The sequence below is a fragment of the Oncorhynchus nerka genome, linkage group LG2 (genome assembly GCF_034236695.1).
Source record: "Oncorhynchus nerka isolate Pitt River linkage group LG2, Oner_Uvic_2.0, whole genome shotgun sequence".
NCBI classification, from domain to species: Eukaryota; Metazoa; Chordata; class Actinopteri; order Salmoniformes; family Salmonidae; genus Oncorhynchus; species Oncorhynchus nerka.
The window spans coordinates 38,215,310-38,230,564 of record NC_088397.1 but is presented as its reverse complement, the minus strand read 5'-3'; the positions used below and the strand labels follow the sequence as shown (position 1 = coordinate 38,230,564).

Below are 15,255 nucleotides of genomic sequence, written 5' to 3'. Positions count from 1 at the left end.
TTGAACACCAGACGGGCTGCGGCGTTCTGGATGAGTTGTAGGGTTTAATGGCACAGGCAGGGAGCCCAGCCAACAGCGAGTTGCAGTAATCCAGACGGGAGATGACAAGTGCCTGGATTAGGACCTGCGCTGCTTCCTGTGTGAGGCAGGGTCGTACTCTGCGGATGTTGTAGAGCATGAACCTACAAGAACGGGCCACCGCCATGATGTTAGTTGAGAACGACAGGGTGTTGTCCAGGATCACGCCAAGGTTCTTAGCGCTCTGGGAGGAGGACACAATGGAGTTGTCAACCGTGATGGCGAGATCATGGAACGGGCAGTCCTTCCCCGGGAGGAAGAGCAGCTCCGTCTTGCCGAGGTTCAGCTTGAGGTGGTGATCCGTCATCCACACTGATATGTCTGCCAGACATGCAGAGATGCGATTCGCCACCTGGTCATCAGAAGGGGGAAAGGAGAAGATTAATTGTGTGTCGTCTGCATAGCAATGATAGGAGAGACCATGTGAGGTTATGACAGAGCCAAGTGACTTGGTGTATAGCGAGAATAGGAGAGGGCCTAGAACAGAGCCCTGGGGGACGCCAGTGGTGAGAGCGCGTGGTGAGGAGACAGATTCTCGCCACGCCACCTGGTAGGAGCAACCTGTCAGGTAGGACGCAATCCAAGCGTGGGCCGCGCCGGAGATGCCCAACTCGGAGAGGGTGGAGAGGAGGATCTGATGGTTCACAGTTCTTCTGACACTTCCTCCTCTAATGCATCTTCACTGTCAGTTTCCTGGCCTTTGTCCTCCTCACCAGTGTCATGATCAAAGATATGATCAAGAGCCTCACATACAGTATATCGTTTGGTCATTGTGCTGCCACAGAATGAATTGTGAGCAAGGCCTCAAAAAGGCTTTATACACCAGAGATGCGAGAAAAGTTCTATATATTATTGAAACAATGTAGCGATTGTTTGTGAGAATGCCAACAGGTGTGGTTCCCATGGGGGAAATATTATATTGGGGAAAGGTTCCCGTGGGGGTTGCCATGGAAGCCAAGAAGGGGAGTGAGGTGTGTGTGTGTGCTCAAACAAACATGCATGTGGGGGTCTGGGAGAGGAAGTGTGTCCATTTGATGAATGGGCATGTGCCTGAACTCAATTGTATACACTAATTATCGTCTCACCCATTAATTTCTAATGACTGGTCATTTTTGACCGGGAACACTACAGGTGTAGTGTTTGATGCTTTGCATCAATATATTTTATTAAAGGAAATAAAAAAAGGCCTCTCCACACGTTTTCCGGCGGCCCTGCCTCCAGCACCCCTACTTCCTGTGGCTATGTCTGCACTTAGCAGCTGAGGGATGTGTTGATTACAACTGTTACACTATGGTACGTGTGATGCATTTTTAAATTATTATTTGAGGAAGGGTTTCAGTCGTATAGCCATTTGCAACGATTATATTCACTGTCCCTACTCTCATAAATGTTTTAATAGAACACCCACATACTTCCAGGCAGAAAGACAGAATGTGGTATCAGAAAAACAACTAATTATTGAAAATGAGACCATTTTAAGTACAATTGCATAGCAGGAGCTGTAATCCTATCCGTTATTCATTTTTAATAAAGGTTCTTACACAGGGACAGATACTTGTATTTATGATAAAAAGCTTTGGATTTGTCTGTAGTGGTTAATATATTGATTTGTTTTATTCATATTTTTATTTATTTATAAGCCCTGTTACAAAACAAAACAATTTTATAACCTATAGACCCAGATTACAACATTGACCCCCCATGAGATATAAATAGAAATAGAAAAAGGTGTTTATGTTCAATAAAAAGGAACAGGATACAAAAGGCTTTCAAAGGAAATGGATTGTACAGACAATCTGATTGGACATTTAATTAGTCTTCAGGATAAATATAGGAGTATTACTTTTTTGCTCTTTATCTTAGTCTCAGATTGCACTCAAAACTTATTCTCAATGACATTCATCTCTATTTGGGTGAGTCTTTGACAATGCCCAAAAAACTATACCAAGCTATGATTGTAATTCTTCCAAAAGGAATCAATGTAACGTATCTGTCATAGAGGAAATTTGACTGCCCTTGCTGCTTCTGAAGAGCTTAGTTTCATATCAACTTAATCTTTGCGTCTCAATTGATGGCAGACATCAAATTCAATCAGCCTATGTCAAATCTTATATAACATTTCCAGGATGTAAGACATACATTTTAAAGCGATTAGAGATTAGGGATATACTGTATATTTTGGTTAGGGTACAGTATTACCGCCACACTGGTAGTCACGACTCATGACTGCAGTCAAATTCCACGTGACTGTTTAGTCACGGTAATTAGACTTCTCCAAGCTCTGATGCTGCTTATGGTCATTAGTAGCCTACCAAACTGGCTAACTGCCTGGTACTCAGCACTCTATTGTCCCTCTAATCATACTGATATCAATGCAAATGTGATCGAAAATCAAATCAAACACTTCATGAGAACCCATGAGCTCATGTTGAGCAACATTTCTATAGGCTATGCAATTGCGTGAGAAAACATAGTTTTGATGGCCTGTATTAAAAAGAGGGTCCCATCCCATCAGCTTTCTATAGGCTAGGCCTACTATATTTATTTCTCAACATTCCTAATATTAAGCACATTGCTTCGCTTTACAACAGGAGTATAGCCTATCTGGTTGGCATGAAAATGAACTACGGGAAAATAGTCGTCCATTCAATATTTAAGTGCATAGATGACATGTACAGTATTTATCCCTCTGCCCCTGTTCCAAGAAAGGTGCATGATAATTGTCAAATCTAAATCAAAAACAAAATTCACACATATATTATTTAGTATACACTACCGTTCAAACGTTTGGGGTCACTTATAAATGTCCTTGTTTTTGAAAGAAAAGCAATTTTTTTTGTCCCTTAAAATAACATCAAATCGATCAGAAATACAGCGTAGACATGGTTAATGTTGTAAATGACTATTGTAGCTGAATACTTCATATTTGTTCATGGAATAACTACATAGGCGTGCAGAGGGCCATTATCAGCAACCATCACTCCTGTGTTCCAATGTCACATTGTGTTAGCTAATCCAAGGTTATCATTTTAAAAGGCTAATTGATCATTAGAAAACCCTTTTGCAATTAGGTTAGCACAGCTGAAAACGGTTGTGCTTTCTTTACACTAGTTGAGTATCTGGAGCATCAGCATTTGTGGGTTTGATTACAGACTCAAAATGGCCAGAAACAAAGACATTTCTTCTGAAACCCATCTGTCTATTCTTGTTCTGAGAAATGAAGGCTATTCCATGCGAGAAATTGCCAAGAAACTGAAGATCTCATACAGCGCTGTGTACTACTCCCTTCACAGAACAGCTCAAACTGTCTCTAACCAGAATAGAAAGAGGAGTGGGACTGAGCAATGCACAACTGAGCAAGAGGACAAGTACATTAGAGTGTCTAGTTTGAGAAACAGACACCTCACAAGTCCACAACGGGCAGCAATGTCAACAGTGATGAGGTGAGTCCGGGACGCTGGCCTTCTAGGCAGAGTTGCAAAGAATATATCAGACTGGCCAATAAAAATAAAAGATTAAGATGGGCAAAATAACACAGACACGGGACAGAGGAACTCTGCCTAGAAGGCCAGCACGCCGGAGTTGCCTCTTCACTGTTGACATTGAGACTGGACAGAGGAACTCTGCCTAGAAGGCCAGCACCCCGGAGTTGCCTCTTCACTGTTGACAATGAGACTGAACCCTTTTGAATCTTTTGGAGAAATATATTTCTATTTTAGTGTTTTACATTTTATTTTATTCAGCTATGTTCAATTGTATTATTCATACTATAAAATAAATGTACATTCGAAGCAAATCCTGTCTGCTACATTAACTAGTGTAGCCCACAGCCTCAAGGCATAGGCAGATCAGGGCCAAACATAAGGACAACTCAGAGTATGTAATTCTGTTCTTCTGAAATACACATTTTCTTCGTAATCATGTTCCTTTAGACCTGTCTAAAATAAATAAGGAATTTATTGTAATGGTGTAGGCTATATTAAATAGATTTATTAGACTTTTAAAAAATGTAGTTGTTCCAAAGGTCTGTGTCAGTGGCTTGTAGGCTATGCGTGGAAGCCAGGAGATGCTAAATGTGTTTATGTTAATTAACGGTCAATTACCGTGAGACCAACAGCCCTAATTGTGGTATATAATATTATAAAGGGTGAAAGGTTATAGACCTACTACAGTCAGTGTCCATATTTCAGATATTATTCTATTTAACCGATCTGAACAATACAGTTCCCTTGTGACTGTCGAAATTGTATAGTGCCAAACACTACGCTACTGTTCTGGCCCTGCTACCTTCTCTTTATTTTCAACTCTCCATTTTGCAGCTTTCCTCTTGTTGAAATATACTCCAACATTGTCCTTTTCACCTCAGTGGATTGACGTAAACGTTTTCTGCACAACCTCCCAATTGCATTTGGCAATTGCGTGTATTTGGCGCTTGTAGAGGTAGGCCCTAAAACTTAGACTTGACAAAAGAATGAAAGAAAAATCTCAACGTAGCCACTTTAGACAAGAATTGCACAATAATTATACATGTATACATTTTTTTACACATTGTTTTCTCTTTATTCAACCTGTCCAGCACCCTTCATCCATACAATATTTCATGACCCTAAACCTGATCGCCCTGTGGATATAACTGTGGGGACTGTGGATTATGAGTCAACCTGCGCATCAGTAGCGTACAGTACAGCAAAAACTCAGCAAAAAAAGAAACATCCCGTTTTCAGGACCCTGTCCTTCAAAGATAATTTGTAAAAATCCAAATAACTTCACAGATCTTCAATGTAAAGGGTTTAAGCACTGTTTCCCATGCTTGGTTATGGTTCAATGAACCATAAACAATTAATTAAACATGCACCTGTCAAACGGTCGTTAAGACACTAACAGTTTACACTAACAGACGGTGGGCAATGAAGGTCACAGTTATGAAAACTTAGGACAATAAAGAGGCCTTTCTACTGACTCTGAATAACACCAGAAGAAAGGTGTCCAGGGTCCCTGCTCATCTGCATGAACGTACCTTAGGCATACTGCAAGAAGGCATGAGGACTGCAGATGTGGCCAGGGCAATAAATTGCAATGTACTGTGAGACGCCTAAAACAGCGCTACAGGGAGACAGAATGGACAGCTGACCGTCCTCGCAGTGGCAGACCACGTGTAACAACACCTGCACAGGATTGGTACATCCGAACATCACACCAGCGGGACAGGTACAGGATGGCAACAACAACGGCCCGATTTACACCAGGAACGCACAATCCCTCCATCAGTGCTCAGACTGTCCGCAATAGACTGAGAGAGGCTGGACTGAGTGCTTGTAGGCCTGTAGTAAGGCAGGTCCTCACCAGACATCACTGGCAACAACGTCGCCTATAAGCACAAACCCACCACCGCTGGACCAGACAGGACTGGAAAAAGTGCTCTTCACTGACAAGTTGCGGTTTTGTCTCACCAGGGGTGATGGTCGGATTCACGTTTATCGTGGAAGGAATTAGCTTTACACCAAGGCCTGTACTCTGGAGCAGGATTGATTTGGAGGTGGAGGGTCCATCATGGTCTGATGTGTTGTGTCACAGCATCATCGGACTGAGCTTGTTGTCATTGCAGGCAATCTCATCGCTGTGCGTTACAGGGAACACATCCTCCTCCCTCATGTGGTACCCTTCCTGCAGGCATGACATGACCCTCCAGCATGACAATGCCACCAGCCATACTTTTCATTCTGTGTGTGATTTCTTGCAAGACAGTGTTCTGCCATGGCCAGCAAAGAGCCCGGATCTCAATCCCATTGAGCACATCTGGGAACTGTTGGATTGGAGGGTGAGGGCTAGGGCCATTCCCCCCAGAAATGTCTGGGAACTTGCAGGTGCCTTGGTGGGAGAGTGGGGTAACATCTCACAGTAAGAACTGGCAAATCTGGTGCAGTCAATGAACTTTGCAGCAGAGTTATTTCTGGGTCTTCCTATCCTGTGGTGGTCCTCATGAAAGCCAATTTCATCATAGTGCTTGATGGATTTTGAGACAGGCACTTGAAGAAACTTTCAAAGTTCTTGAAATTTTCCGGATTGACTGACCTTCATGTCTTAAAGTAATGATGGACTGTCGTATATCTTTGCTTATTTGAGTTGTTCTTGACATGATATGGCCTTGGTCTTTTACCAAATAGGGCTATCTTCTGTATACCAACCCTACCTTGTCACAACAAAAGTCATTGGATCAAATGCATTAAGAAGGAAAGATATTCCACAAATGAACTTTTAACAAGGCACGCCTGTTGATTGAAATGCATTCCAGGTGACTACATCATGAAACTGGTTGAGAGAATGCCAAGCGTGTCCAATACTGTCATCAAGGGAATGGGTGGTTACTTTGAATAATACCAAATATAAAATATATTTTGATTTGTTTAACACTATTTTGGATACTACATTATTCCATATGTGTAATTTCATAGTTTTGATGTCTTTACTATTATTCTACCATGTAGAAAAAAAACTTGAATGAGTAGGTTTGTCCAAATTTGACTGGTACTGTACATGCTCATGCATACACATATGAGCATCCCCCAATTCCCCCTGTACCATCATCACAATCACACATACGCATTACATACATGCACACATTAACCACACACTTGGAATTCAACATATTGGCGTGCTGTGTGTGTGTCTGTGAGACGTGCTGTGAAAGGAAATGTGAAACATGCTTTGTCAGGCATCAGCTCTCTCTGAAGAGCTTTCCCTTACCCTCTTCATTACCACACGCACACGTGTACAGACACACACACACAAACACAGCCTTTATTACCAAGCTGTACCAGTGGGGTTTATCCTCAGGCCTGTCATTATAAGCCCCATAGAGAGAGAGAGGGGAGAGCAGAGGGGAAGGTGAAAGTAGAAATAGAGGCCTTTCAGCATGTGAAGAGCCTTTCTGATTAACTTGGGCCCAGTTTGAGTGGCCGATCAGTGTTGACTGGTGCGTCAGTGTTTTAAAAAAAAGCCTATGTTGTTTATATGGTGCCTTAAATCCCTTAACGTTCCATGTTAAGAAGAAAAAGCAAGGATTAGCTGTTCTCAACGGGCCTCCCTGGTCGAGTCCTTGAAGACACTTGGCGTATTGTCTTTCTTGCATTATAAGGATATTTGACATGGCTTTTGATAGTCTTGAAGTTCTTGACAAGGCCCACAAGCACATCTTGAGTGCTAGGTTAGACATAAAACAATGTCATTGGTGAAAAGACTCTATGCTGTGTGAGTAGCTTTATTTCATGTTTCTTTCACTACAACAGCACATTGTCCCCTTGTCCTCATCACAATTTGATGAGAATTGCAGTATGTTAACTCATTTTGATTCAAACATTTTTTAGTTTAAAATATCCCTGTCCCTTCCCCGGTACAAAAGGTTGTTTTTAAAGCTTGAGTCTTTTAAATCAAAAAGCTGCAGTTGGCAAGGAAGTAAAGGAAAGTCATATATCCTGCTGGTAAATCAAATACCCATCTCTTAGTAGTGTGAGGATATAAGCCAGGAGACACATTAGATCCTGCCTCATAAATATTCAGTCAGTTAACAGAAGAGGGAAGGTGTTTTAAAGAGTGATCAATCCAGGAGAGGCTGCGTCCCCCAGATCATCAGAGCGTTCCTCCATGTCTTCCTCACTACTCCCTGAAGGGAGATGAGTGACCTGTGAAGAAAGTGTGTCCGTGTATGTGCGAGCGTGCACGTGTCTGTGTGTGCATGTGTGGCAGGACAACCCCTCTGTGGCAGTAGCAGCGGCGACTTAGGAGAGAAAGAACTGTTGGAGATAAATGTTATATTGCAAAGTCCTCTTCTCAGATCATGGCGAGCGGAAAGATTAATGCTGGCCCAGGAGACCAGCCTTGGAGGTCGAGCAAAGTCATCTTCTCCTTGCCCAGAAATAATGCAAACAAATTAACAGTAGCGTTGTCCTTTAAAACCATGCATTTGGGCTCGGCATGAATTCTAGGCCAGACAACGGTCCACTGCCCATCATCTATGAAAAGCTTATGAAGGGCAATGGTAATAGAAAGCACTAAAGCATGGTAGTCTAAAGAGAGAGCCATATAAATCATTAAATGTGCCTGAACTCTAAGAAACCCAGAAACTTCAAACTTAACACTAGAGTTTAGGAAGCTACGAGGCCATTTTTTCATCAGAATATTAAAAATTATCCAATGTCAATTTGAACATTTTCCAAAACTTCTTCATGGTTGGGATTTACCTAATAAAACAGAAAATCCGGTTATTGGAGAGTGTCCATTTGATCCTCCAGGAGGGGGGAACATGTGTAGGTGGGTATTTTCGGGGCAACCAGCCAAGGACAGAGAGAGAGACTGCAGGATGAGTAAGATGAACTCTTGCCACCACAGCTCTCACAAGCACATTATCACCTTCATCTTCCAACGCACAGGGGGGAGATTTATCGTAACGTGAGGGGAAAGACAATAAGAATAAATCCTGTTTGGTTGACAGTCAAGCGGAGGTCTATAGTTTATAGATCATTCACGCTCAGTGCAAAATGGATTAAAGGCATCTTCAGTCCACCTCCTAACGAGTCAAACACACTTCGCCACCGCGGGTGTTAGGGCCGAGTGGAAGAATGTGTGCCAGTCGGCGGGATGACACATGAGATGAAGCGACACGCTGGGAGCCAAAGATGTCACGTTCCTCATCGTCACCTGGTGGCAGTGGTGTAAAGTCCTTTAGTAGTTTTTGGGCTATCTGTACTTTACTATTTATATTTTTGACAACTTTTACTCCACTACATTCCTAATGAAAATAATGTAATTTTTACTCCATACATTTTCGCTGACAGCCAAAAGTAGTCATAAAATGTTGAATGCTCAACAGGACAGGAAACTGGTCCAATTATATTGTTTATAAATATTTTTAGAAATTACATTTACTTTTAAAACTTAAGTGCATTTAAAACCAAATACTTTTAGGCGACTTTTACTCAAGTAATATTTTACAGGGTGACTTTCACTTTTACTTGAGTCATTTTCTATTAACGTAACTTTACTCTTACTCAAGTATGAAAATGTGGTACTTACTCCACAACTGCCTGGCGGAGAGTAGTAAATGGGTCTTGAATTTGACCTGAATGTAATAAGATAACAGTACATCCACTGTAATGGCCATACACCCAGGTGTTGGAGGATGTAGACGTGAATAGCAATGTGTGCTTTGTATTTCCCCCTCGGCCCTGCTGTGCCACGACAAAGCCCACTCAAGCGCTGCAGGCTGCCAACACTCAAATCAGCCAGGCAGACAAGCGAGCGGGCCCCTGAGCATTTATGAGGCCCTTCTCCTCTCTACACCCCCCATCCCGGCACGAGATCTCTCTGACAGGTAAACACGGCGGCCGACACTTCAGAAAACATATGTTTCTTTCTGCTGCACTTCACACAGCCAAGCTAGCCCAGTACACAGAGGAGTTACAGTACAGAGCTATTGAGCCGCGGCCAGCAGCACCTTTGTTCCACATCACCTCCACTCTGCCCCCGCTGTCTCCCCTCCCTCCCTCCTTCCTCACCCTTCCCTCTTCATCCTCTCTCTCTCCCTCCTGGTTGACTCTGATATGATGAAAACAGGCAGCCTCTTCCATATTGATCTGGGCCGCAGGTAGACACACACACACACACACACACACACACACACACACACACACACACACACACACACACACACACACACACACACACACACACACACACACACACACAGACTTGTGCACAAACGCAAATGCCCAAGCAGCGTAAATTGTCTATTGGTTCTGACTCATCTTCGTGCACTCGGACATCTCGAACAGTGTCCGATCTTCAGCTTACATGAAACACACCAGAATTGTGTGGTAGTTCGACACTGTCAAGCGGGGTTTGTTCTGATTCATGTAACTTAGGCTGAGGACCAACACCTTCTGGATGGAACACATTAACACAGCCTGAACCGAGTTGAGATGCAGCACTGCGTAGCTTACTGTAACAGAAAGATCTACCCCCTTGTCAACACTGTTCTCAGGTTAGCTTCTACAGCCCAATCAAAGTGACTGGGCAATCTGTAACTGGTCCGAGAGTGGTCGGCTCACAACCCAAGAAAGGTCCTCTTCTTGTTTTTTAGCCTGTTTGGGGATGTATTACAAACTCCTCTTCATGCGGACCGTATCGATTTCTGCGTGTTCCGTTCAGCCTCCATTCCGGCTCCATTCGGAGCTGACATCTTCTACAGTTTCCTCCAGGGGGCTCTATTCATTGCCTTTGCCTTTGACAGTGATAATGTGTGGTGCAGCGTCTACTCCACACATGCCTGATGAATGTCACAGTGAATGCCACCGCCCGTAGCTGTACATTAGCGAGAAAGCACTTTTTACATGGGCCTGGATTAGCATAATGCAAACGGCTGCGGCTGGCGGTGGCACAGATCAGATAGTGTCTGTCAGCTGGAATTGGGAGCATTTCATCAGGCAAGAAGTGCTGTGGAAGCCCGCTGAGAGGGAGTGGGGCTTCTGAGACAGGGAGCCCAGGAGTGTGTGTTGGGGGGGGGGCGGTGGCGGTGTGGTGGATACCTGCAGAGCCGGTGGCAGGGAACCACTATAGCACATCATTTTCACCTAGCTAAATTGTTTACTGGTACAGAGAGCGATGGTGGCTGCCAAAGGACCACACAAAGACACGCGCACACAAATGTGAGCTCATAAACACAGACGCATACACACACACAGAGGAACTTAGAGTAGCGCAAAGTACCTTGAACACACATAGTCACAGCACCAACATACAAAAAGACAAAGGCCGAAGATTGGAGACAGACATTCATTGGCAGATTCACACACAGACACACTCCCAGACATATTCACCCTGCATAAACTTCAAAAGGTTTGAGAAGGCAGCAACTGTCCCACTGGACCCAGACGTCAGTTCAACATCAAGTTTTGATTTACATTTGGTTGAGTTGTCAACTAATGGGAATTCAACGTAGAATCAACCCAAGAATATCACCCTGTCATTGAATAAAGATTAAACGTTGTGTAAAAAAAAAAAAAATCCCTTACATTGATGAGTTTTTGCAAATCCAACATCACGCCCTGATCTGTTTCACCTGTTCTTGTGATTGTCTCCACCCCCTCCAGGTGTCTCTTATTTTCCCTAGTGTATTTATCCCTGTGTTTCCTGTCTCTCTGTGCCAATTCGTCTAGTATGCTTTCAAGTCAACCAGCGTGTTTTTCCCATACTCCTGTTCTCCATTCTCTTTTTCTAGTCTTCCCGGTTTTGACCCTTGCCTGTTTTTTCTGGACTCCGTACCGGCCTCCCTGACCCTTCTGCCTGCTCTGACATCCAGCCTGTCTGCCACTCTTCACCTCTTGGACTCTGGTTTTGACCTTTTGCCTGTCCACGGCCATTCCCTTACCTACTCATTTTGGATGAAATAAACAACAAAGACTCTAACCATCTGCCTCCTTTGTCTGCATCTGGGTCTCGCCTTCTGCCCTTATATCCAATCAGTTTTCCAGACGGAGAACAAGAATGAGATGTTGAGTAAAGCAGCGGGTAATGAGAGGGAAAGAACAGGGGGAAATAGATAAGAGAGAGAGATTAAGAAATACAGACTCAATGGAGAGAGAGAGAATTCAAAGCAAAGTAGACAAAGAGAATAAGAGAAAGAGAGAAAAGGATTATAGAAATACAGAGAAGAAAACTGCCAGAAAGTATAGAGACTAAATTGAAGGAGAGAGAATTCAACAGAAAAAGAAGAAAGAGCGAAAGAACAGGAGAAAGAGAAAGGTGCAGAGAGAAAGAGAAAGAAAAGGGAAAAAGAGAGAGGGGACACTAACAGTGCTTCATTTTCTCCAGATCATTGGTGCTTCCCCACTGTGTTGGCGCTGCCACACGCAGCTCCTTCATCATGTCTCTCACCTGGAGAACAGAGACTTCCCACGGCTGCTCATCTGCTCACCTCAATTACCATTCTCCATCAGAGCCCCACAGGAGCCATTGCACGCACACACACATGCAAACAGTCACATACAGACACAGTTGCACACACACAGTCTCTCTCATACACACGCACACACAGGGTTGATCTGATTAGCAGTCACTTTATTAAATGAAGTGTGTCTTTCTGCAAGCTGCATACGCTACCCACTGGGCCAATAATTACAACAACAAAAATGTCTACCACCTACCCTATGCGTCCTGGTCAAAAGTAGTGCACTATAAAGGGAAAAGGGTGCCATTTGGGATGCAAACGGAGTGTCTCGGATGATTCAGGAAGTGTGAACTTCAGAAGCCGAAGGTGGGGTGGACCTTATGGAGGCAGGTGGTGCACAGTGAAGTCATTGATTCACTGTTGCAAGGAAAAATCTATTTGGTTCTCGTTTTCCAAGTCTCACTTGTGATGAATTCGATAACCTTCAATTAGATAATGGAATATAGCTCCCATCATCAAAGAGGAAATAGCTGGTAATAGGAGCCCAATGTATACAGCACTGAAAGATGAGCAGTAGAAATCCACACACTATCCCTCAAACTAGGAGTAAAGCCTATCTACAGATTGTTAATTATTCTCTAGTTAGAAGGAACCCAGGAAGACCAGCAGTCGCTAAGGCATCAGCTAATGGGGACCTAAATAAAAACGAGCACTTGAACATAATAGAACACAGACAGAAACACAACACCGACAAAGAAACCACATTGTTCCACTCACCAGCACACTTGGTCCGGGTGATGAGTGGAGGTCCCGGGGGCCCCGTGCCTCCCTCGCCTGGCCGGGTCAGCAGAACCTTGATCTCGTACTCCACGTCGGGGTCCAAATGCCAAAGCTTGTAGGTGGGGGCATCCACGATGTGGGTCTCGGCCCAGTTGCCCGTGGTGGTGCGGTACTCCACCTCCTTCAGGATGATAGGTCCGTCCCCGATGATGGAGTTGGCGTTGGGCTTGATCCACAGGTAGGTGGCCCCCACCGCCAAGAGCTCCGGAGGGGCAATGGGCGTGGGGGGAGCTGAGGGGGCAGAGAGAGAGAGGACAATGGAGATTAGAATATAGGCCTAGGTCAGTGGTTCCCAAATGTATGTGGATAAATGATTGAGGTCACTGCAATTTCCTGATGTCAATTTGGGATTGTGTGTGAGAACATTTTGGGAACCCCTGTGATAGATAATGGTGGTTTTAAGGGAGCATGAATTGGCAGCATGATATGGACAGTTATGAATGAGTGCCATGGAGCATGTAAACTGTGTCATAACAATGTATGTAAACTGGTTATTATCAAACACTTTCACAAAGTGAAATCAAAACCAAACTTGAGTGGTACCCTTCTGCCAGAGGTAAATTGTATCCGAACTAAACTGAATGCCAGCGAGAGCATTGCATCTAATGAGGTGAAGTGCCTCACTCTTTCCCATATTCCCCTTCGCTGCATGCTACCCTGCTCTCCACTCAACTAGAGCAGCCCTGATACCCTGTGACATTATCCACAAGAGACAGCACAGGGCTTCCAGTGCATTGAACGGCTCCGTATCTCTCCTTCCTTCCTCTCGACAGGGGGTTACGGGATAAGAGAGACAGACAGTGAGAAAGATAATACCCGAGCTCTGAAGCAAGCTTCCAGAAAATTGGAACGGAAATGGCGCCACACCAAACTGGAAGTCTTCCGACTAGCTTGGAAAGACAGTACCGTGCAGTACCGAAGAGCCCTTACTGCTGCTGGATCATCCTATTTTTCTAACTTAATTGAGGAAAATAAGAACAATCCGAAATTCCTTTTTGATACTGTCGCAAAGCTAACTAAAAAGCAACATTCCCCAAGAGAGGATGACTTTCACTTTAGCAGTGATAAATTCATGAACTTCTTTGAGGAAAAGATTATGATTTATTAGAAAGCAAATTACGGACTCCTCTTTAAATCTGAGTCTTGACACAATGATGAAAATAATCATGGCCTCTAAACCTTCAACCTGCATACTGGACCCTATTCCAACTAAACTACTGAAAGAGCTGCTTCCTGTGCTTGGCCCTCCTATGTTGAACATAATAAACGTCTCTCTATCCACAGGATTGTGTACCAAACTCACTAAAAGTGGCAGTAATAAAGCCTCTCTTGAAAAAGCCAAACCTTGACCCAGAAAATATAAAAAACTATCGGCCTATATCGAATCTTCCATTCCTCTCAAAATTTTTAGAAAAGGCTGTTGCGCAGCAACTCACTGCCTTCCTGAAGACAAACAATGTATACGAAATGCTTCAGTCTGGTTTTAGACCCCATCATAGCACTGAGACGACACTTGTCAATTACATTTTAATGGCATCGGACCGAGGCTCTGCATCTGTCCTCGAGCTCCTAGACCTTAGTGCTGCTTTTGATACCATCAATCACCACATTCTTTTGGAGAGATTGGAAACCCAAATTGGTCTACACGGACAAGTTCTGGCCTGGTTTGGATCTAATCTGTCGGAAAGATATCAGTTTGTCTCTGTGAATGGTTTGTCCTCTGACAAATCAACTGTAAATTTCGGTGTTCCTCAAGGTTCCGTTTTAGGACCACTATTGTTTTCATTATATATTTTACCTCTTGGGGATGTTATTCGAAAACATAATGTTAACTTTCACTGCTATGCGGATGACACACAGCTGTACATTTCAATGAAACATGGTGAAGCCCCAAAATTGCCCTTGCTAGAAGCATGTGTTTCAGACATAAGGAAGTGGATGGCTGCAAACGTTCTACTTTTAAACTCGGACAAAACAGAGATGCTTGTTCTAGGTCCCAAGAAACAAAGAGATATTCTGTTGAATCTGACAATTAATCTTAATGGTTGTACAGTCGTCTCAAATAAAACTGTGAAGGACCTCGGCGTTACTCTGGACCCTGATCTCTCTTTTGAAGAACATATCAAGACCAATTCAAGGACAGCTTTTTTCCATCTACGTAACATTGCAAAAATCTAAAACTTTCTGTCCAAAAATGATGCAGAAAAATTAATCCATGCTTTTGTCACTTCTAGGTTAGACTAATGCAATGCTCTACTTTCCAGCTACCCGGATAAAGCACTAAATAAACTTCAGTTAGTGCTAAATACGGCTGCTAGAATCCTGACTAGAACCAAAAAATTTGATCATATTACTCCAGTGCTAGCCTCTCTACACTGGCTTCCTGTCAAATCAAG

At 43.5% G+C, this 15,255-nt stretch overlaps 1 protein-coding gene across 1 annotated transcript in view; it reads right to left on the bottom strand.

The window, feature by feature from the left end:
• The window catches only part of LOC135572904 (receptor-type tyrosine-protein phosphatase T-like), a 201,277-nt gene that overhangs the window by 84,540 nt on the left and 101,482 nt on the right, over positions 1-15,255 (bottom strand). Inside the window, exon 8 of the mRNA XM_065021620.1 lies at positions 12,797-13,090. Coding sequence (XP_064877692.1) covers positions 12,797-13,090 — 294 coding nt within the window. The remainder of the gene's footprint in view (positions 1-12,796; positions 13,091-15,255) is intronic.